Genomic DNA, 24,348 nt, shown 5'->3' on the forward strand with positions numbered 1-24,348 from the left:
TCCCCCTCCCCAGTACACTCCCAGTCCGTCTCCTTCCCCCCTGGCAGCTATAAGTATAATCCCCAGTACACTCCCAGTCTGTCTCCTTCCCCCTCCCCAGTACACTCCCAGTCCGTCTCCTTCCCCCTCTGGCAGCTATAAGTATAATCCCCAGTACACTCCCAGTCCGTCTCCTTCCCCCTCTGGCAGCTATAAGTATTATCCCCAGTACACTCCCAGTCCGTCTCCTTCCCCCCTGGCAGCTATAAGTATAATCCCCAGTACACTCCCAGTCTGTCTCCTTCCCCCTCCCCAGTACACTCCCAGTCCGTCTCCTTCCCCCTCCCCAGTACACTCCCAGTCCGTCTCCTTCCCCCTCCCCAGTACACTCCCAGTCCGTCTCCTTCCCCCTCTGGCAGCTATAAGTATTATCCCCAGTACACTCCCAGTCCGTCTCCTTCCTCCCTGGCAGCTATAAGTATAATCCCCAGTACACTCCCAGTCCGTCTCCTTCCCCCTCCCCAGGACACTCCCAGTCCGTCTCTGTTCCCCTTCTTGGTCCCAGTAGGGGGCGCTGTAGTATAATGCAGCGTTCACATCCGCACACACACGTTCCGTACCCTCCCACTTTGCTGTCGCCGGTTCCGCCTCTCCAGGCTCGGACGTATTTGGGATCGGCCCATAATGACACTGGGCTAAACGCCCCGCTGGAGAAGTAGGGTCCGACTGGGCTCAGGATGACGTAGAGTAACGCCTTGGAGGGTCTCTTCACTCCCAGGGAGGGCTGGAGAGAGAGAGAGACCATGTGACCCAGACGCAACAACTAGACTGTCCGCTGGCTCCGCCCCCTCATTTACATACATCACCAGCCACCATCCCTCCCTGTACACATAAGCAGGATCTGACTCCTCCCCCTCATTTACATATTATTAAGAACACTGCAGATCACCTCGGTTCCGATGAAGACGGGCCGCACATAGAGGCTAGCCGCCGAGGACCGAGGCACCCAGTCTCTTTCCACATCAATCAGCTTCCTGATACATTCCAGCAGCTCCTGCTTATCAAAGGCCTGAAATATAAGATATAATGTTACTGGAGCGTAATAAGAGGAGCGGCTGATATCAGTCACATAGGATGTAATAGGAGGATATATCAGTACTGGAGCGTTATAAGAGGAGCGGCTGATATCAGTCACATATGATGTAATAGGAGGTTATATCAGTGCTGGAGCGTTATAAGAGGAGCGGCTGATATCAGTCACATATGGTGTAATAGGAGGATATATCAGTACTGGAGTGTTATAAGAGGAGCCGCTGATATCAGTCACATATGGTGTAATAGGAGGATATATCAGTGCTGGAGCGTTATAAGAGGAGCGGCTGATATCAGTCACATAGGATGTAATAGGAGGTTATATCAGTACTGGAGCGTAATAAGAGGAGACGCTGATATCAGTCACATATGATGTAATAGGAGGTTATATTAGTGCTGGAGCGTTATAAGAGGAGCGGCTGATATCAGTCACATAGGATGTAATAGGAGGATATATCAGTGCTGGAGCGTTATAAGAGGAGCGGCTGATATCAGTCACATATGTAATAGGAGGATATATCAGTACTGGAGTGTTATATGAGGAGCGGCTGATATCAGTCACATATGATGTAATAGGAGGATATATCAGTACTGGAGCGTTATAAGAGGAGCGGCTGATATCAGTCACATATGTAATAGGAGGATATATCAGTACTGGAGTGTTATATGAGGAGCGGCTGATATCAGTCACATAGGATGTAATAGGAGGATATATCAGTACTGGAGTGTTATAAGAGGAGCGGCTGATATCAGTCACATAGGATGTAATAGGAAGATATATCAGTACTGGAGCGTTATAAGAGGAGCGGCTGATATCAGTCACATATGATGTAATAGGAGGATATATCAGTGCTGGAGCGTTATAAGAGGAGCGGCTGATATCAGTCACATAGGATGTAATAGGAGGTTATATCAGTGCTGGAGCGTTATAAGAGGAGCGGCTGATATCAGTCACATATGTAATAGGAGGATATATCAGTACTGGAGTGTTATATGAGGAGCGGCTGATATCAGTCACATATGATGTAATAGGAGGATATATCAGTACTGGAGCGTTATAAGAGGAGCGGCTGATATCAGTCACATATGTAATAGGAGGATATATCAGTACTGGAGTGTTATATGAGGAGCGGCTGATATCAGTCACATAGGATGTAATAGGAGGATATATCAGTACTGGAGTGTTATAAGAGGAGCGGCTGATATCAGTCACATAGGATGTAATAGGAAGATATATCAGTACTGGAGCGTTATAAGAGGAGCGGCTGATATCAGTCACATATGATGTAATAGGAGGATATATCAGTGCTGGAGCGTTATAAGAGGAGCGGCTGATATCAGTCACATAGGATGTAATAGGAGGTTATATCAGTGCTGGAGCGTTATAAGAGGAGCGGCTGATATCAGTCACATAGGATGTAATAGGAGGATATATCAGTACTGGAGTGTTATAAGAGGAGCGGCTGATATCAGTCACATATGATGTAATAGGAGGATATATCAGTACTGGAGCGTTATAAGAGGAGCGGCTGATATCAGTCACATATGATGTCATGTCTCTGGTTATATCAGTACTGGAGCGTTATAAGAGGAGCGGCTGATATCAGTCACATAGGATGTAATAGGAGGTTATATCAGTACTGGAGTGTTATAAGAGGAGCGGCTGATATCAGTCACATATGATGTAATAGGAGGATATATCAGTACTGGAGCGTTATAAGAGGAGCGGCTGATATCAGTCACATAGGATGTAATAGGAGGATATATCAGTACTGGAGCGTTATAAGAGGAGCGGCTGATATCAGTCACATAGGATGTAATAGGAGGATATATCAGTACTGGAGCGTTATAAGAGCAGATAGACTTACAGGCAGAGTTAGACGTTTGGCAGATCGCAGCATTCTCTCCATATTCAGCTGAGGTCGGAATAAGTGTATCTTACCATCCTCTCCCCGGTACGCCTTCATTCCTTCAAAGAGCTGCAGAGAGGAGAGACGGGTACAGGACTCAGTTACTATAATGATGGGTGTGAGGTACAGGGGTACAGGACTCAGTTACTATAATGATGGGTGTGAGGTACAGGGGTACAGGACTCAGTTACTATAATGATGGGTGTGAGGTACAGGGGTACAGGACTCAGTTACTATAATGATGGGTGTGAGGTACAGGGGTACAGGACTAAGTTACTATAATGATGGGTGTGAGGTACAGGGGTACAGGACTCAGTTACTATAATGATGGGTGTGAGGTACAGGGGTACAGGACTTAGTTACTATAATGATGGGTGTGAGGTACAGGGGTACAGGACTCAGTTACTATAATGATGGGTGTGAGGTACAGGGGTACAGGACTCAGTTACTATAATGATGGGTGTGAGGTACAGGGGTACAGGACTTAGTTACTATAATGATGGGTGTGAGGTACAGGGGTACAGGACTCAGTTACTATAATGATGGGTGTGAGGTACAGGGGTACAGGACTTAGTTACTATAATGATGGGTGTGAGGTACAGGGGTACAGGACTCAGTTACTATAATGATGGGTGTGAGGTACAGGGGTACAGGACTTAGTTACTATAATGATGGGTGTGAGGTACAGGGGTACAGGACTAAGTTACTATAATGATGGGTGTGAGGTACAGGGGTACAGGACTCAGTTACTATAATGATGGGTGTGAGGTACAGGGGTACAGGACTCAGTTACTATAATGATGGGTGTGAGGTACAGGGGTACAGGACTTAGTTACTATAATGATGGGTGTGAGGTACAGGGGTACAGGACTTAGTTACTATAATGATGGGTGTGAGGTACAGGGGTACAGGACTCAGTTACTATAATGATGGGTGTGAGGTACAGGGGTACAGGACTCAGTTACTATAATGATGGGTGTGAGGTACAGGGGTACAGGACTCAGTTACTATAATGATGGGTGTGAGGTACAGGGGTACAGGACTCAGTTACTATAATGATGGGTGTGAGGTACAGGGGTACAGGACTTAGTTACTATAATGATGGGTGTGAGGTACAGGGGTAAAGGACTCAGTTACTATAATGATGGGTGTGAGGTACAGGGGTACAGGACTCAGTTACTATAATGATGGGTGTGAGGTACAAGGGTACAGGACTCAGTTACTATAATGATGGGTGTGAGGTACAGGGGTACAGGACTCAGTTACTATAATGATGGGTGTGAGGTACAGGGGTACAGGACTCAGTTACTATAATGATGGGTGTGAGGTACAGGGGTACAGGACTCAGTTACTATAATGATGGGTGTGAGGTACAGGGGTACAGGACTCAGTTACTATAATGATGGGTGTGAGGTACAGGGGTACAGGACTAAGTTACTATAATGATGGGTGTGAGGTACAGGGGTACAGGACTCAGTTACTATAATGATGGGTGTGAGGTACAGGGGTACAGGACTTAGTTACTATAATGATGGGTGTGAGGTACAGGGGTACAGGACTCAGTTACTATAATGATGGGTGTGAGGTACAGGGGTACAGGACTTAGTTACTATAATGATGGGTGTGAGGTACAGCGGTACAGGACTCAGTTACTATAATGATGGGTGTGAGGTACAGGGGTACAGGACTTAGTTACTATAATGATGGGTGTGAGGTACAGGGGTACAGGACTCAGTTACTATAATGATGGGTGTGAGGTACAGGGGTACAGGACTTAGTTACTATAATGATGGGTGTGAGGTACAGGGGTACAGGACTCAGTTACTATAATGATGGGTGTGAGGTACAGGGGTACAGGACTTAGTTACTATAATGATGGGTGTGAGGTACAGGGGTACAGGACTAAGTTACTATAATGATGGGTGTGAGGTACAGGGGTACAGGACTCAGTTACTATAATGATGGGTGTGAGGTACAGGGGTACAGGACTCAGTTACTATAATGATGGGTGTGAGGTACAGGGGTACAGGACTTAGTTACTATAATGATGGGTGTGAGGTACAGGGGTACAGGACTTAGTTACTATAATGATGGGTGTGAGGTACAGGGGTACAGGACTCAGTTACTATAATGATGGGTGTGAGGTACAGGGGTACAGGACTCAGTTACTATAATGATGGGTGTGAGGTACAGGGGTACAGGACTCAGTTACTATAATGATGGGTGTGAGGTACAGGGGTACAGGACTCAGTTACTATAATGATGGGTGTGAGGTACAGGGGTACAGGACTTAGTTACTATAATGATGGGTGTGAGGTACAGGGGTAAAGGACTCAGTTACTATAATGATGGGTGTGAGGTACAGGGGTACAGGACTCAGTTACTATAATGATGGGTGTGAGGTACAAGGGTACAGGACTCAGTTACTATAATGATGGGTGTGAGGTACAGGGGTACAGGACTCAGTTACTATAATGATGGGTGTGAGGTACAGTGGTACAGGACTCAGTTACTATAATGATGGGTGTGAGGTACAGGGGTACAGGACTCAGTTACTATAATGATGGGTGTGAGGTACAGGGGTACAGGACTCAGTTACTATAATGATGGGTGTGAGGTACAGGGGTACAGGACTCAGTTACTATAATGATGGGTGTGAGGTACAGGGGTACAGGACTCAGTTACTATAATGATGGGTGTGAGGTACAGGGGTACAGGACTCAGTTACTATAATGATGGGTGTGAGGTACAGGGGTACAGGACTCAGTTACTATAATGATGGGTGTGAGGTACAGGGGTACAGGACTCAGTTACTATAATGATGGGTGTGAGGTACAGGGGTACAGGACTCAGTTACTATAATGATGGGTGTGAGGTACAGGGGTACAGGACTCAGTTACTATAATGATGGGTGTGAGGTACAGGGGTACAGGACTCAGTTACTATAATGATGGGTGTGAGGTACAGGGGTAAAGGGTGTATACTGTGTTGGTGCTGGAGGAGGAATCACAGAGTCTCGTTACCATAAATACAATCTGCTCGGGAAACACTTGTATACAGCAGATCCTACAGCTTTACACTGATATAAGACGTAATACTTAATGAGACGCTTGATAAGTTAGGATGCAGATCTGTAGTGAGCGGATTGGGAGTAGTACAGGTGTGTTGTGTGCTGAGAGTATACAGTCAGAGGAGCAGAGAGGAGGAGGTCATGAAGTCTCAACCCAAGTAGTACTGTGCTCTGCCGGGGGGTCGGAGGATGAGGTAGAAGAATACTTGAGAAGAGAGAGAGAATACTTATGCCTGTGTTTTGACTCTTGGGCCTTCGCACCACCTATTCCCCATTAGTGTCGGGGGACCAGTCCTAGTGGGTGACACAAGCCCCAGACCTTGTTACCTAGGATGAGCGGAATGCTGAGGGTTCCCTGCAAGATAGAGTTCCTAGGCTCTGTGACTCTCCTAGTCCTTGGCGTGGGTTGAGATGATCTCTGACTTGTCCTCTCTAGTGAAGGCTTTGACACTGCACAGTGCTGAGTACCTGAGAACAATCTGTAGGTTGCATGTGCCTAGGTCTGCTTCTAGACTGCACACTCTGGCAAAACTTTAACACGACTACATCGCCACTCACATACAAAAAGTACAGGCTTCTGCAAAGGGTGTTACTACTGGCAACATCCGTGGTGGGACAACACAGCATCACTGGTATAAAATATAATGACATGTGATCACTGCCCCGCCCCCTGGACGATGTCACTGACATAATATGACATGTGGTCACAGCCCCACCCCCTGATGACATCACTGATATATAATATAATAACGTGATCACAGCCCCGCCCCCTGATGACATCACTGATATAATGACATGTGACCAGTGCCCCGCCCCCTGATGACATTACTGATATATAATGACATGTGATCACAGCCCCGCCCCTGATGACATTACTGATATATAATATAATAACGTGATCACAGCCCCGCCCCTGATGACATCACTGATATATAATATAATAACGTGATCACAGCCCCGCCCCCTGATGACATCACTGATATAATAACATGTGACCAGTGCTCCGCCCCCTGATGACATTACTGATATATAATGACATGTGATCACAGCCCCGCTCCCTGATGACATCACTGATATAATGGCATGTGACCAGTGCCCCGCCCCCTGATGACATTACTGATATATAATATAATAACGTGATCACAGCCCCGCCCCTGATGACATCACTGATATATAATATAATAACGTGATCACAGCCCCGCCCCCTGATGACATCACTGATATAATGACATGTGACCAGTGCCCCGCCTCCATGATGACATCACTGATATAATGGCATGTGACCAGTGCCCCGCCCCCTGGTGACATCACTCACCTCGATGGCGTAGTTGAATACGGAGCAGGCTGGGTGCAGGCTCAGGTTCTGCAGAGGTTTGATCGCTGGTCTCTGCCATCCCTTCTCCACCGACCACTCCACCAGCAACATGTGGTCGGTGAAGACTGTGCCGAACACCAGGTTGCTGGGATCTGGTTTGTCTTTCGGGGAGTCGGTGAGCTCAACCGTTATATCTGACGCCTGAAAGCAGATTAATAATCAGTAATCATCAGGGAACCAATCACAGCTCTGCTGACCAACATACATTGTCTGCTGCTTCCTCTAATCTAATGGAGATATGCCTGGTGGTCTGGAGCCATGAAGTATATAATGGATATGTCCCTGGTGGTCTGGAGCCATGAAGCATATAATGGATATGTCCCTGGTGGTCTGGAGCCATGAAGCATATAATGGATATGTCCCTGGTGGTCTGGATCCATGAAGCATATAATGGATATGTCCCTGGTGGTCTGGAGCCATGAAGCATATAATGGATATGTCCCTGGTGGTCTGGAGCCATGAAGCATATAATGGATATGTCCCTGGTGGTCTGGAGCCATGAAGAATATAATGGATATGTCCCTGGTGGTCTGGAGCCATGAAGCATATAATGGATATGTCCCTGGTGGTCTGGAGCCATGAAGCATATAATGGATATGTCCCTGGTGGTCTGGAGCCATGAAGTATATAATGGATATGTCCCTGGTGGTCTGGATCCATGAAGTATATAATGGATATGTCCCTGGTGGTCTGGAGCCATGAAGTATATAATGGATATGTCCCTGGTGGTCTGGAGCCATGAAGTATATAATGGATATGTCCCTGGTGGTCTGGATCCATGAAGTATATAATGGATATGTCCCTGGTGGTCTGGAGCCAAGAAGTATATAATGGATATGTCCCTGGTGGTCTGGAGCCAAGAAGTATATAATGGATATGTCCCTGGTGGTCTGGAGCCATGAAGTATATAATGGATATGTCCCTGGTGGTCTGGAGCCAAGAAGTATATAAGGGATATGTCCCTGGTGGTCTGCGGCCATGAAGTATATAATGGATATGTCCCTGGTGGTCTGGGGCCATGAGGCATATAATAGATATGTCCCTGGTGGTCTGTGGCCATGAAGCATATAATGGATATGTCCCTAGTGGTCTGGAGCCATGAAGTATATAATGGATATGTCCCTGGTGGTCTGGAGCCATGAAGCATATAATGGATATGTCCCTGGTGGTCTGGAGCCATGAAGCATATAATGGATATGTCCCTGGTGGTCTGGAGCCATGAAGCATATAATGGATATGTCCCTGGTGGTCTGGAGCCATGAAGCATATAATGGATATGTCCCTGGTGGTCTGGAGCCATGAAGTATATAATGGATATGTCCCTGGTGGTCTGGATCCATGAAGTATATAATGGATATGTCCCTGGTGGTCTGGAGCCATGAAGTATATAATGGATATGTCCCTGGTGGTCTGGAGCCATGAAGTATATAATGGATATGTCCCTGGTGGTCTGGATCCATGAAGTATATAATGGATATGTCCCTGGTGGTCTGGAGCCAAGAAGTATATAATGGATATGTCCCTGGTGGTCTGGAGCCAAGAAGTATATAATGGATATGTCCCTGGTGGTCTGGAGCCATGAAGTATATAATGGATATGTCCCTGGTGGTCTGGAGCCAAGAAGTATATAAGGGATATGTCCCTGGTGGTCTGCGGCCATGAAGTATATAATGGATATGTCCCTGGTGGTCTGGGGCCATGAGGCATATAATAGATATGTCCCTGGTGGTCTGTGGCCATGAAGCATATAATGGATATGTCCCTAGTGGTCTGGAGCCATGAAGTATATAATGGATATGTCCCTGGTGGTCTGTGGCCATGACGCATATAATGGATATGTCCCTGGTGGTCTGGATCCATGAAGCATATAATGGACATATCCCTGGTGGTCTGGATCCATGAAGCATATAATGGATATGTCCCTGGTGGTCTGGATCCATGAAGCATATAATGGATATGTCCCTGGTGGTCTGGGGCCATGACGCATATAATGGATATGTCCCTGGTGGTCTGGGGCCATGAAGCATATAATGGATATGTCCCTGGTGGTCTGGGGCCATGAAGTATATAATGGATATGTCCCTGGTGGTCTGGGGCCATGAAGTATATAATGGACATATTCCTGGTGGTCTGGATCCATGAAGCATATAATGGATACGTCCCTGGTGGCCTGTGGCCATGACGCATATAATGGATATGTCCCTGGTGGTCTGGGGCCATGAAGCATATAATGGATATGTCCCTGGTGGTCTGTGGCCATGACGCATATAATGGATATGTCCCTGGTGGTCTGTGGCCATGAAGTATATAATGGATATGTTCCTGGTGGTCTGGAGCCATGAAGCATATAATGGATATGTCCCTGGTAGTCTGGAGCCATGAAGCATATAATGGATATGTCCCTGGTGGTCTGGATCCATGAAGCATATAATGGATATGTCCCTGGTGGTCTGTGGCCATGACGCATATAATGGATATGTCCCTGGTGGTCTGGGGCCATGAAGTATATAATGGATATGTCCCTGGTGGTCTGGTGGGGAAGGGCTTAGACAGTCATGACTCCAGCAATTTTACCATTAACCCTATATGACCCCAGACCACCAGGAAGGTTCCCAGTAATAATTTGCCACCACAGATGACCAGGGACATTGGGTGTTATACACCATATAGAATATATCCCCCATCCCCTGTCTGTTCCTCTATGAGAGTCTATAGGAGACGGCTTCCGTAGAGGTCACACAGGCCCGCTCCCACATTACAGTCACATGATCGCCCCATGTGACCCTGATGGAAAAAGGAAAAACAACGGGAAATGACCCCGACACAAGGACTTCCAGCAATACAGCAAGAGGAGTCATGGGGAATAGGCTACAGTACAGGCTATGACATCATCACTCTTAAAGGAACACTGCATAATCTTACACCGGTGACCCCCACATATCACATGACCACATGACCAATAGAAGTGATGGCTTATTGCTTGGATGATGGGACCCCCACTGATCCTCACAATCAGGGGCCCCAGCGCTACTGACCCTCCTGTAATCTGTGCAACAGCTCCCTGTCCGGCAGATGGAAATCTGCTCTACAGCAGCCACAGAGTCTGCAGTCTGATTTGAATGGGAGAGTGTAGTGAGCATGCTCTGTGACCTGTGACAAGATTGGGGAGGCGGTAAGACATGTTCATCCCTATATATTTTATAGGAGAGTGTAGTAAGCAAGCTTTGTGACCTGTGAAGACATTATTGTTCAGGGAGGGAGAGAAGGTAAGATGTGTTCATCATCTATATATTTTATGGGAGAGTGTAGTGAGCATGCTTTGTGACCTGTGAAGATATTACTGTTCAGGGAGGGAGAGAAGGTAAGATGTGTTTATCATCTATATATTTTATGGGAGAGTGTAGTGAGCATGCTTTGTGACCTGTGAAGATATTACTGTTCAGGGAGGGAGAGAAGGTAAGATGTGTTAATCATCTATATATTTTATGGGAGAGTGTAGTGAGCATGCTTTGTGACCTGTGAAGATATTACTGTTCAGGGAGGGAGAGAAGGTAAGATGTGTTAATCATCTATATATTTTATGGGAGAGTGTAGTGAGCATGCTTTGTGACCTGTGAAGATATTACTGTTCAGGGATGGAGAGAAGGTAAGATGTGTTCATCATCTATATATTTTATGGGAGAGTGTAGTGGGCATGCACTGTGACCTGTAGTCAGATTATTGTTCAGGGATGGGGAGGCGGTAAGATGTGTTCATCACATATATATTTTATAGGGGGTTGTAGTGAGCATGCTTTGTGACCTGTGCAAAGGACACTGTGCAGGAAAGGGAAAGAAATGAGCTTGTCAATCATGTATCTATGGCAGAGTGCTGTGGGCACGCTCCATGACCTCTTCAATAGTCTCTGTGCAGGGAAGAGGTGGCATGCGTCCATTACCTATAGATTTTTATGATAGAGTGTAGTGAGCATGCCCTGTGTAGGTAGAGGGAGGAAGTGAGCTGTGTACATGACCCTTTCACCTCTATGGGACTGGGCATGCTCTGTGGCCTCTGCAGGAGGGGATGAGCTTTGTTCACCATTTATAGACTTCTAAGAGAGTGCAGAGGGCATGCTCTATGACCTGATCAGAGGTCACTGTACATGCAGGTCTCCCTGTCTCCCCCTATGTCAGCTGTTGATGCCCCCTCGCCCCCCGGAGGTCATTGCGGGTCACCTGCGCCATACGGGGATTACACCAGTAATAGGATAACCCCGCTCAGGTTTAGGCCACGCCCCTTTGTTTTCGGGTTGAAGGAATCGCAGAACAATCGTCTCTTTGAGGATTTACAGCTGTGAAATCGGAGACTCGGGATTGTTATTTATCTTTGTGTCCTGTGAGATTATAACCTGTGTACAGAGTAAGAGCGCAGAGGCCTTAAAGGGGAACTCCGTCTGACTATATCCAGCGACCTGACATGTCGGTATTATGGGAGACACCGTGACTGACCAGCCCTGTGTACAGAGTAAGAGTGCAGAGGCCTTAAAGGGGAACTCCGTCTGACTATATCCAGCGACCTGACATGTCGGTATTATGGGAGACACCGTGACTGACCAGCCCTGTGTACAGAGTAAGAGTGCAGAGGCCTTAAAGGGGAACTCCGTCTGACTATATCCAATGACCTGACATGTCGGTATTATGGGAGACACCGTGACTGACCAGCCCTGTGTACAGAGTAAGAGCGCAGAGGCCTTAAAGGGGAACTCCGTCTGACTATATCCAATGACCTGACATGTCGGTATTATGGGAGACACTGTTACTGACCAGCCCTGTGTACAGAGTAAGAGCGCAGAGGCCTTAAAGGGGAACTCCCTCTGACTATATCCAATGACCTGACATGTCGGTATTATGGGAGACACCGTGACTGACCAGCCCTGTGTACAGCCGCCATGATGGCGATATATTCTCCAGCCGGCAGAACCTCCCTTACCAGCTTTGTCCGTCATCCCACGGCCGTGTATCAGACACATTCATCACTGCGCTGCAGGACACATAATATCCGTCATATCATATATACACCAGGAGCCGGTCCTATATACACCAGGAGCCGGTCCTATATACACCAGGAGCCGGTCCTATATACACCAGGAGCCGGTCCTATATACACCAGCAGCCGGTCCTATATACACCAGGAGCCCGTCCTATATACACCGGGAGCCCGTCCTATATACACCAGGAGCCCGTCCTATATACACCGGGAGCCCGTCCTATATACACCGGAAGCCGGTCCTATATACACCGGGAGCCCGTCCTATATACACCGGGAGCCCGTCCTATATACACCAGGAGCCCGTCCTATATACACCGGGAGCCCGTCCTATATACACCGGGAGCCCGTCCTATATACACCGGGAGCCCGTCCTATATACACCAGGAGCCCGTCCTATATACACCGGAAGCCCGTCCTATATACACCAGGAGCCGGTCCTATATACACCAGGAGCCCGTCCTATATACACCGGGAGCCGGTCCTATATACACCAGGAGCCGGTCCTATATACACCAGGAGCCCGTCCTATATACACCGGGAGCCCGTCCTATATACACCGGGAGCCCGTCCTATATACACCAGGAGCCGGTCCTATATACACCAGGAGCCCGTCCTATATACACCGGGAGCCGGTCCTATATACACCAGGAGCCGGTCCTATATACACCAGGAGCCCGTCCTATATACACCGGGAGCCCGTCCTATATACACCGGGAGCCCGTCCTACATACACCGGGAGCCCGTCCTATATACACCGGGAGCCCGTCCTATATACACCAGGAGCCGGTCCTATATACACCAGGAGCCGGTCCTATATACACCGGGAGCCGATTCTATATACACCGGGAGCCGGTCCTATATACACCGGGAGCCGGTCCTATATACACCGGGAGCCGGTCCTATATACACCGGGAGCCGGTCCTATATACACCAGGAGCCCGTCCTATATACACCAGGAGCCCGTCCTATATACACCGGGAGCCGGTCCTATATACACCGGGAGCCGGTCCTATATACACCGGGAGCCGGTCCTATATACACCGGGAGCCGGTCCTATATACACCGGGAGCCGGTCCTATATACACCGGGAGCCGGTCCTATATACACCGGGAGCCGGTCCTATATACACCGGGAGCCGGTCCTATATACACCGGGAGCCGGTCCTATATACACCGGGAGCCCGTCCTATATACACCGGGAGCCCGTCCTATATACACCGGGAGCCGGTCCTATATACACCGGGAGCCCGTCCTATATACACCGGGAGCCTGTCCTATATACACCGGGAGCCTGTCCTATATACACCAGGAGCCCGTCCTATATACACCGGGAGCCGGTCCTATATACACCGGGAGCCCGTCCTATATACACCGGGAGCCCGTCCTATATACACCAGGAGCCCGTCCTATATACACCAGGAGCCCGTCCTATATACACCAGGAGCCCGTCCTATATACACCGGGAGCCCGTCCTATATACACCGGGAGCCCGTCCTATATACACCGGGAGCCCGTCCTATATACATCGGGACCCGGTCCTATATACACCGGGAGCCCGTCCTATATACACCAGGAGCCCGTCCTATATACACCAGGAGCCGGTCCTATATACACCGGGAGCCCGTCCTATATACACCAGGAGCCGGTCCTATATACACCAGGAGCCGGTCCTATATACACCAGGAGCCCGTCCTATATACACCAGGAGCCCGTCCTATATACACCGGGAGCCCGTCCTATATACACCGGGAGCCCGTCCTATATACACCGGGACCCGGTCCTATATACACCGGGAGCCCGTCCTATATACACCGGGAGCCCGTCCTATATACACCAGGAGCCCGTCCTATATACACCGGGAGCCGGTCCTATATACACCGGGAGCCCGTCCTATATACACCGGGAGCCCGTCCTATATACACCGGGAGCCCGTCCTATATACACCAGGAGCCCCTCCTATATACACCGGGAGCCCGTCCTATATACACCGGGAGCCCGTCCTATATACACCGGGAGCCGGTCCTATATACACCGGGAGCCGATCCTATATACACCGGGAGTCGGTCCTATATACACCGGGAGCCGGTCCTATATACACCGGGAGCCGATCCTATATACACCAGGAGCCCGTCCTATATACACCGGGAGTCGGTCCTATATACACCGGGAGTCGGTCCTATATACACCGGGAGTCGGTCCTATATACACCGGGAGCCGGTCCTATATACACCGGGAGCCCGTCCTATATACACCGGGAGCCCGTCCTATATACACCGGGAGCCCGTCCTATATACACCAGGAGCCCGTCCTATATACACCGGGAGCCCGTCCTATATACACCGGGAGCCCGTCCTATATACATCGGGACCCGGTCCTATATACACCGGGAGCCCGTCCTATATACACCGGGAGCCCGTCCTATATACACCGGGAGCCCGTCCTATATACACCGGGAGCCGGTCCTATATACACCGGGAGCCCGTCCTATATACACCGGGAGCCCGTCCTATATACACCGGGAGCCCGTCCTATATACACCAGGAGCCCGTCCTATATACACCGGGAGCCCGTCCTATATACACCGGGAGCCCGTCCTATATACACCGGGAGCCCGTCCTATATACACCGGGAGCCCGTCCTATATACACCAGGAGCCCGTCCTATATACACCAGGAGCCCGTCCTATATACACCGGGAGCCCGTCCTATATACACCGGGAGCCGGTCCTATATACACCGGGAGCCCGTCCTATATACACCGGGAGCCCGTCCTATATACACCGGGAGCCGGTCCTATATACACCGGGAGCCCGTCCTACATACACCGGGAGCCCGTCCTATATACACCAGGAGCCGGTCCTATATACACCAGGAGCCCGTCCTATATACACCAGGAGCCGGCCCTATATACACCGGGAGCCCGTCCTATATACACCGGGAGCCCGTCCTATATACACCGGGAGCCCGTCCTATATACACCGGGAGCCGGTCCTATATACACTGGGAGCCCGTCCTATATACGCCGGGAGCCGGTCCTATATACACCGGGAGCCGGTCCTATATACACCAGGAGCCGGCCCTACATACACCGGGAGCCGGTCCTATATACACCGGGAGCCGGTCCTATATACACCAGGAGCCGGTCCTATATACACCAGGAGCCGGTCCTATATACACCAGGAGCCGGCCCTATATACACCGGGAGCCCGTCCTATATACACCGGGAGCCCGTCCTATATACACCGGGAGCCGGTCCTATATACACTGGGAGCCCGTCCTATATACGCCGGGAGCCCGTCCTATATACACCAGGAGTCCGTCCTATATACACCGGAAGCCGGTCCTATATACACCGGGAGCCCGTCCTATATACACCGGGAGCCCGTCCTATATACACCGGGAGCCCGTCCTATATACACCAGGAGCCGGTTCAGCTTTCTCAGTATTTGTTATCGGGGGTTTCGCAGCTTCTGTTCTATATGGAGAAGAGGAGGATGAGGAGGGAGGAGGATGAGGAGGGAGGAGGATGAGGAGGGAGGATGAGGAGGGAGGAGGATAGAAGAGCGGCCAAGAATAACCCGTGTGAGTGCGGAGGAATGTGCGCTGCCGCCAGATGTTGTCAGGGGGGGGGTCACCCGGGGTCAGGGGGGATTCTCCTCACATATTGTTATTATCCGGGGGCGTCCATCACTGCCGGATTATATTGGGGGGGGGGGGCTCTCTAGTCTCATAGCTGCCCCCCCCACCATGGTGGCGGCTTAGAGGCATTCTCATAGACTTGGCCCCTCCTGCAGAGCATCGCACCTCTGATCCCAGACATCTGTTCAGCTTCCATTATTCTCCAGTCACATGGAGGAGGCCACAAATATCTGGTTACCGGCCAAGTATGGTCGCCGACTAACCGTGCCTGGAAATACTATTCCTGTCCGCACAGTCAGCTCAGCGACAACCGGGTCACCGCGACAGGGGAGGAGGCGGACAATGGCAGCTCCTATATCCAACCAGCCTGTATATCCTGTGTATAGAGAGGTAGTCACAGCCCCGCCCCCTGTATATCCTTTATATAGAGAGGTAGTCACAGCCCCGCCCCCTGTATATCCTGTGTATAGAGAGGTAGTCACAGCCCCGCCTCCTGTATATCCTGTGTATAGAGAGGTAGTCACAGCCCCGCCCCCTGTATATCCTTTATATAGAGAGGTAGTCACAGCCCCGCCCCCTGTATATCCTGTGTATAGAGAGGTAGTCACAGCCCCGCCCCCTGTATATCCTGTGTATAGAGAGGTAGTCACAGCCCCGGCCCCTGTATATCCTTTATATAGAGAGGTAGTCACAGCCCCGCCCCCTGTATATCCTGTGTATAGAGAGGTAGTCACAGCCCCGCCCCCTGTATATCCTGTGTATAGAGAGGTAGTCACAGCCCCGGCCCCTGTATATCCTTTATATAGAGAGGTAGTCACAGCCCCGCCCCCTGTATATCCTGTGTATAGAGAGGTAGTCACAGCCCCGCCCCCGGTATATCCTGTGTATAGAGAGGTAGTCACAGCCCCGCCCCCTGTATATCCTGTGTATAGAGAGGTAGTCACAGCCCCGCCCCCTGTATATCCTGTGTATAGAGAGGTAGTCACAGCCCCGCCCCCTGTATATCCTGTGTATAGAGAGGTAGTCACAGCCCCGCCCCCGGTATATCCTGTGTATAGAGAGGTAGTCACAGCCCCGCCCCCTGTATATCCTGTGTATAGAGAGGTAGCCACAGCCCCGCCCCCTGTATATCCTGTGTATAGAGAGGTAGTCACAGCCCCGCCCCCTGTATATCCTGTGTATAGAGGTAGTCACAGCCCCACCCCCTGTATATCCTGTGTATACAGGTAGTCACAGCCCCGCCCCCTGTATATCCTGTGTATAGAGGTAGTCACAGCCCCGCCCCCTGTATATCATGTGTATAGAGAGGTAGTCACAGCCCCACCCCCTGTATATCCTGTGTATAGAGAGGTAGCCACAGCTCCGCCCCCTGTATATCCTGTGTATAGAGAGGTAGTCATAGCCCCGCCCCCTGTTTATCCTGTGTATAGAGAGGTAGTCACAGCCTCGCCCCCTGGGGACATCACTGATATAATGTCATGTGTTCACGGTCACTGTGACACTTGAAGACACAGAACTCACCTTGAAGGCGCCCGGCACATGGTCATCACAGTTGGATTCCCCATTCGTACAACCATTCTTGCAGTTCTGTGGAGAAACAAAACAGACAAACATCATAAGATCCATAAACAGCAGCTGAGGTGTATGATGTATATGTTCGGGGTCCTGTCTCCTGCGGGGCGGGGTGGGGGTCCTGTCTCCTGCGGTGTGGGGGTCCTGTCTCCTGCGGTGTGGGGGTCCTGTCTCCTGCGGGGCGGGGTGGGGGTCCTGCGGGGTGGGGGTCCTGTCTCCTGCGGTGTGGGGGTCCTGTCTCCTGCGGTGTGGGGGTCCTGTCTCCTGCGGGGCGGGGTGGGGGTCCTGCGGGGTGGGGGTCCTGTCTCCTGCGGTGTGGGGGTCCTGTCTCCTGCGGTGTGGGGGTCCTGTCTCCTGCGGTGTGGGGGTCCTGTCTCCTGCGGGGCGGTGTGGGGGGTCCTGTCTCCTGCGGGGCGGGGTGGGGGTCCTGTCTCCTGCGGGGCGGGGTGGGGGTCCTGTCTCCTGCGGGGCGGGGTGGGGGTCCTGTCTCCTGCGGGGCGGGGTGGGGGTCCTGTCTCCTGCGGGGTGGGGGTCCTGTCTCCTGCGGGGTGGGGGTCCTGTCTCCTGCGGGGCGGGGTGGGGGTCCTGTCTCCTGCGGTGTGGGGGTCCTGTCTCCTGCGGGGCGGGGTGGGGGTCCTGCGGGGTGGGGGTCCTGTCTCCTGCGGGGTGGGGGTCCTGTCTCCTGCGGGGTGGGGGTCCTGTCTCCTGCGGGGTGGGGGTCCTGTCTCCTGCGGGGTGGGGGTCCTGTCTCCTGCGGGGCGGGGTGGGGGTCCTGTCTCCTGCGGTGTGGGGGTCCTGTCTCCTGCGGGGCGGGGTGGGGGTCCTGCGGGGTGGGGGTCCTGTCTCCTGCGGGGTGGGGGTCCTGTCTCCTGCGGGGTGGGGTGGGGGTCCTGTCTCCTGCGGTGTGGGGGTCCTGTCTCCTGCGGGGTGGGGGTCCTGTCTCCTGCGGGGTGGGGTGGGGGTCCTGTCTCCTGCGGGGTGGGGGTCCTGTCTCCTGCGGGGTGGGGGTCCTGTCTCCTGCGGTGTGGGGATCCTGTCTCCTGCGGGGTGGGGGTCCTGTCTCCTGCGGGGTGGGGTGGGGGTCCTGTCTCCTGCGGGGTGGGGGTCCTGTCTCCTGCGGGGTGGGGTGGGGGTCCTGTCTCCTGCGGGGTGGGGGTCCTGTCTCCTGCGGTGTGGGGGTCCTGTCTCCTGCGGGGTTGGGGTCCTGTCTCCTGCGGGGTGGGGTGGGGGTCCTGTCTCCTGCGGGGTGGGGGTCCTGTCTCCTGCGGGGTGGGGGTCCTGTCTCCTGCGGCGTGGGGGTCCTGTCTCCTGCGGGTGGGGGTCCTGTCTCCTGCGGTGTGGGGGTCCTGTCTCCTGCGGGGTGGGGGTCCTGTCTCCTGCGGGGTGGGGTGGGGGTCCTGTCTCCTGCGGGGTGGGGGTCCTGTCTCCTGCGGGGTGGGGTGGGGGTCCTGTCTCCTGCGGGGTGGGGGTCCTGTCTCCTGCGGGGTGGGGGTTCTGTCTCCTGCGGGGCGGGGTGGGGGTCCTGTCTCCTGCGGTGTGGGGGTCCTGTCTCCTGCGGGGTGGGGTGGGGGTCCTGTCTCCTGCGGGGTGGGGGTCCTGTCTCCTGCGGGGTGGGGGTCCTGTCTCCTGCGGGGTGGGGGTCCTGTCTCCTGCGGTGTGGGGGTCCTGTCTCCTGCGGGGTGGGGGTCCTGTCTCCTGCGGGGTGGGGTGGGGGTCCTGTCTCCTGCGGTGTGGGGGTCCTGTCTCCTGCGGGGTGGGGGTCCTGTCTCCTGCGGGGTGGGGTGGGGGTCCTGTCTCCTGCGGGGTGGGGGTCCTGTCTCCTGCGGGGTGGGGGTCCTGTCTCCTGCGGGGTGGGGTGGGGGTCCTGTCTCCTGCGGGGTGGGGTGGGGGTCCTGTCTCCTGCGGGGTGGGGGTCCTGTCTCCTGCGGGGTGGGGGTCCTGTCTCCTGCGGGTGGGGGTCCTGTCTCCTGCGGGGTGGGGGTCCTGTCTCCTGCGGGGTGGGGGTCCTGTCTCCTGCGGGGTGGGGTGGGGGTCCTGTCTCCTGCGGGGGGGGGGGTCCTGTCTCCTGCGGGGTGGGGGTCCTGTCTCCTGCGGCGTGGGGGTCCTGTCTCCTGCGGGGTGGGGGTCCTGTCTCCTGCGGTGTGGGGGTCCTGTCTCCTGCGGGGTGGGGGTCCTGTCTCCTGCGGGGTGGGGGTCCTGTCTCCTGCGGGGTGGGGGTCCTGTCTCCTGCGGGGCGGTGTGGGGGGTCCTGTCTCCTGCGGGGTGGGGTGGGGGTCCTGTCTCCTGCGGGGTGGGGGTCCTGTCTCCTGCGGGGTGGGGGGTCCTGTCTCCTGCGGGGTGGGGTGGGGGGTCCTGTCTCCTGCGGGGTGGGGGGTCCTGTCTCCTGCGGGGTGGGGGTCCTGTCTCCTGCGGGGCAGTGTGGGGGGTCCTGTCTCCTGCGGGGCAGTGTGGGGGGTCCTGTCTCCTGCGGGGTGGGGGGTCCTGTCTCCTGCGGGGCAGTGTGGGGGGTCCTGTCTCCTGCGGGGCAGTGTGGGGGGTCCTGTCTCCTGCGGGGTGGGGGTCCTGTCTCCTGTGGGGTGGGGGGTCCTGTCTCCTGCGGGGCAGTGTGGGGGGTCCTGTCTCCTGCGGGGTAGTGTGGGGGGTCCTGTCTCCTGCGGGGTGGGGTGGGGGTCCTGTCTCCTGCGGGGTGGGGGTCCTGTCTCCTGCGGGGTGGGGGGTCCTGTCTCCTGCGGGGCAGTGTGGGGGGTCCTGTCTCCTGCGGGGTGGGGTGGGGGTCCTGTCTCCTGCGGGGTGGGGTGGGGGTCCTGTCTCCTGCGGTGTGGGGGTCCTGTCTCCTGCGGGGTGGGGGTCCTGTCTCCTGCGGGGCGGGTGGGGGTCCTGTCTCCTGCGGGGCGGGGTGGGGGTCCTGTCTCCTGCGGGGCGGTGTGGGGGGTCCTGTCTCCTGCGGGGTGGGGGTCCTGTCTCCTGCGGGGCGGGGTGGGGGTCCTGTCTCCTGCGGGGCGGTGTGGGGGGTCCTGTCTCCTGCGGTGTGGGGTGGGGGTCCGGTGATTGTCCCCCGGGGGTCTCCCATATCAGCTGATGCTTCCTGTATATTATAACATAATCCGGTATAATGATTAACCCCGTAACCGCCGCCGGCCAGTTACACATCATTCCCCGCCGCTGTGTTATATACTCAGAGTATGGAAGGGGCACCAGGATCACAGGGGCCACATCCCCCCACAGGGGCCACATCATAGTTACATCACCCCACAGGGGACACATCCCCCCCACAGGGGCCACATCATAGTTACATCACCCCACAGGGGACACATCCCCCCCACAGGGGCCACATCATAGTTACATCACCCCACAGGGGCCACATCACCCCACAGGGGCCACACCACAGTCACATCACCCCACAGGGGCCACATCACAGTCACATCACCCCACAGGGGCCACATCACAGTCACATCACCCCACAGGGGCCACATCACAGTCACATCACCCCACAGGGGCCACATCACAGTCACATCACCCCACAGGGGCCACATCATAGTTACATCACCCCACAGGGGACACATCCCCCCCACAGGGGCCACATCATAGTTACATCACCCCACAGGGGCCACACCACAGTCACATCACCCCACAGGGGCCACATCACAGTCACATCACCCCACAGGGGCCACATCACAGTCACATCACCCCACAGGGGCCACATCACAGTCACATCACCCCACAGGGGCCACATCACAGTCACATCACCCCACAGGGCCACATCACAGTCACATCACCCCACAGGGGCCACATCACAGTCACATCACCCCACAGGGGCCACATCATAGTTACATCACCCCACAGGGGACACATCCCCCCCACAGGGGCCACATCATAGTTACATCACCCCACAGGGGACACATCACCCCACAGGGGCCACACCACAGTCACATCACCCCACAGGGGCCACATCACAGTCACATCACCCCACAGGGGCCACATCACCCCACAGGGGCCACATCATAGTTACATCACCCCACAGGGGCCACATCACAGTCACATCACCCCACAGGGGCCACATCACCCCACAGGGGCCACACCACAGTCACATCACCCCACAGGGGCCGCACCACAGTCACATCACCCCACAGGGGCCACATCACAGTCACATCACCCCACAGGGGCCGCACCACAGTCACATCACCCCACAGGGACCACATCACAGTCACATCACCCCACAGGGGCCACATCACAGTCACATCACCCGACAGGGACCACATCCCGTTCTTTATACATGGGGGCGGGGCATGTGTTATATAAGGCGTCACGTGACCTCCTATAATAACCCGGCTTCCTGCTTATTATAGGAGACTCCCGGATCAGACGCGTCATCACCCGCAGCGGGTCACCCGGGCCCCTCCTCCCCGCCCCCCGGTACCGGCTGTTACCTGGTGCCCGGCCGCCGCCGCCGCCGCCGCCGCCGCCGCCGCCGCCGCCGCCATCCTCCTCCGCTGCTGTGAGGGATGAGAGAGAGAGAGAAGCCCCCCAACACGTGACCGGAGCCCCCCCCCCCCCCCCGCACACGTCACCGGGAGGATGTATGGAGGGTCGTGTCTTATCCTGTATGATGTGTGATATATGTATGACCCCTGCCAGGTACTGTGTGATAGGGTGGATGACCCCTGCCAGGTGCTGTGTGATATATGTATGACCCCTGCCAGGTGCTGTGTGATATATGTATGACCCCTGCCAGGTGCTGTGTGATATATGTATGACCCCTGCCAGGTGCTGTGTGATATATGTATGACCCCTGCCAGGTGCTGTGTGATATATGTATGACCCCTGCCAGGTGCTGTGTGATATATGTATGACCCCTGCCAGGTGCTGTGTGATATATGTATGACCCCTGCCAGGTGCTGTGTGATACATGTATGACCCCTGCCAGGTGCTGTGTGATACATGTATGACCCCTGCCAGGTGCTGTGTGATATATGTATGACCCCTGCCAGGTGCTGTGTGATATATGTATGACCCCTGCCAGACACTGTGTGATATATGTATGACCCCTGCCAGGTGCTGTGTGATATATCATGTATGACCCCTGCCAGGTGCTGTGTGATATATCATGTATGACCCCTGCCAGGTGCTGTGTGATATATCATGTATGACCCCTGCCAGGTGCTGTGTGATATATGTATGACCCCTGCCAGGTGCTGTGTGATATATGTATGACCCCTGCCAGGTGCTGTGTGATATATGTATGACCCCTGCCAGGTGCTGTGTGATATATGTATGACCCCTGCCAGGTGCTGTGTGATATATGTATGACCCCTGCCAGGTGCTGTGTGATACATGTATGACCCCTGCCAGGTGCTGTGTGATATATGTATGACCCCTGCCAGGTGCTGTGTGATATATGTATGACCCCTGCCAGACACTGTGTGATATATGTATGACCCCTGCCAGGTGCTGTGTGATATATGTATGACCCCTGCCAGGTGCTGTGTGATATATCATGTATGACCCCTGCCAGGTGCTGTGTGATAGGGTGGATGACCCCTGCCAGGTGCTGTGTGATATATGTATGACCCCTGCCAGGTGCTGTGTGATATATGTATGACCCCTGCCAGGTGCTGTGTGATATATGTATGACCCCTGCCAGGTGCTGTGTGATATATGTATGACCCCTGCCAGGTGCTGTGTGATATATGTATGACCCCTGCCAGGTGCTGTGTGATATATGTATGACCCCTGCCAGGTGCTGTGTGATATATGTATGAACCCTGCCAGGTGCTGTGTGATATATGTATGACCCCTGCCAGGTGCTGTGTGATATATGTATGACCCCTGCCAGGTGCTGTGTGATATATGTATGACCCCTGCCAGGTGCTGTGTGATAGGGTGGATGACCCCTGCCAGGTGCTGTGTGATATATGTATGACCCCTGCCAGGTGCTGTGTGATATATGTATGACCCCTGCCAGGTGCTGTGTGATATATGTATGACCCCTGCCAGGTACTGTGTGATAGGGTGGATGACCCCTGCCAGGTACTGTGTGATAGTGTATGACCCCTGCCAGGTACTGTGTGATAGGGTGGATGACCCCTGCCAGGTACTGTGTGATAGTGTATGACCCCTGCCAGGTACTGTGTGATAGGGTGGATGACCCCTGCCAGGTGCTGTGTGATAGTGTATGACCCCTGCCAGGTACTGTGTAATAGTGTATGACCCCTGCCAGGTACTGTGTAATAGTGTATGACCCCTGCCAGGTGCTGTGTGATAGGGTGGATGACCCCTGCCAGGTACTGTGTGATAGTGTATGACCCCTACCAGGTACTGTGTGATAGGGTGGATGACCCCTGCCAGGTGCTGTGTAATAGTGTATGACCCCTGCCAGGTGCTGTGTGATAGGGTGGATGACCCCTGCCAGGTGCTGTGTGATAGGGTGGATGACCCCTGCCAGGTACTGTGTGATAGGGTGGATGACCCCTGCCAGGTACTGTGTGATAGGGTGGATGACCCCTGCCAGGTGCTGTGTGATATATCGTGGATGACCCCTGCCAGGTGCTGTGTGATATATGTATGACCCCTGCCAGGTGCTGTGTGATATATCATGTATGACCCCTGCCAGGTACTGTGTGATATGTCATGTGACATCATCAGCATTCAACCCTGACATCCCCGCTCTCCCCGATATCACTGCCAA

At 53.5% G+C, this 24,348-nt stretch overlaps 1 protein-coding gene across 1 annotated transcript in view; it reads right to left on the reverse strand.

Annotated features, from left to right (window-relative positions):
* The window catches only part of BCAT1 (branched chain amino acid transaminase 1), a 66,437-nt gene that overhangs the window by 21,123 nt on the left and 20,966 nt on the right, over positions 1 to 24,348 (reverse strand). The window contains exons 2-6 of the mRNA XM_069963930.1: positions 17,613 to 17,678; positions 7,367 to 7,567; positions 2,940 to 3,050; positions 929 to 1,048; positions 600 to 763 (exon numbers count right to left, since the gene is read on the reverse strand). Of these exons, the coding sequence (XP_069820031.1) occupies positions 600 to 763; positions 929 to 1,048; positions 2,940 to 3,050; positions 7,367 to 7,567; positions 17,613 to 17,678 (662 nt within the window). The remainder of the gene's footprint in view (positions 1 to 599; positions 764 to 928; positions 1,049 to 2,939; positions 3,051 to 7,366; positions 7,568 to 17,612; positions 17,679 to 24,348) is intronic.

Source organism: Dendropsophus ebraccatus, chromosome 1, assembly GCF_027789765.1.
Source record: "Dendropsophus ebraccatus isolate aDenEbr1 chromosome 1, aDenEbr1.pat, whole genome shotgun sequence".
Taxonomy (NCBI): Eukaryota; Metazoa; Chordata; class Amphibia; order Anura; family Hylidae; genus Dendropsophus; species Dendropsophus ebraccatus.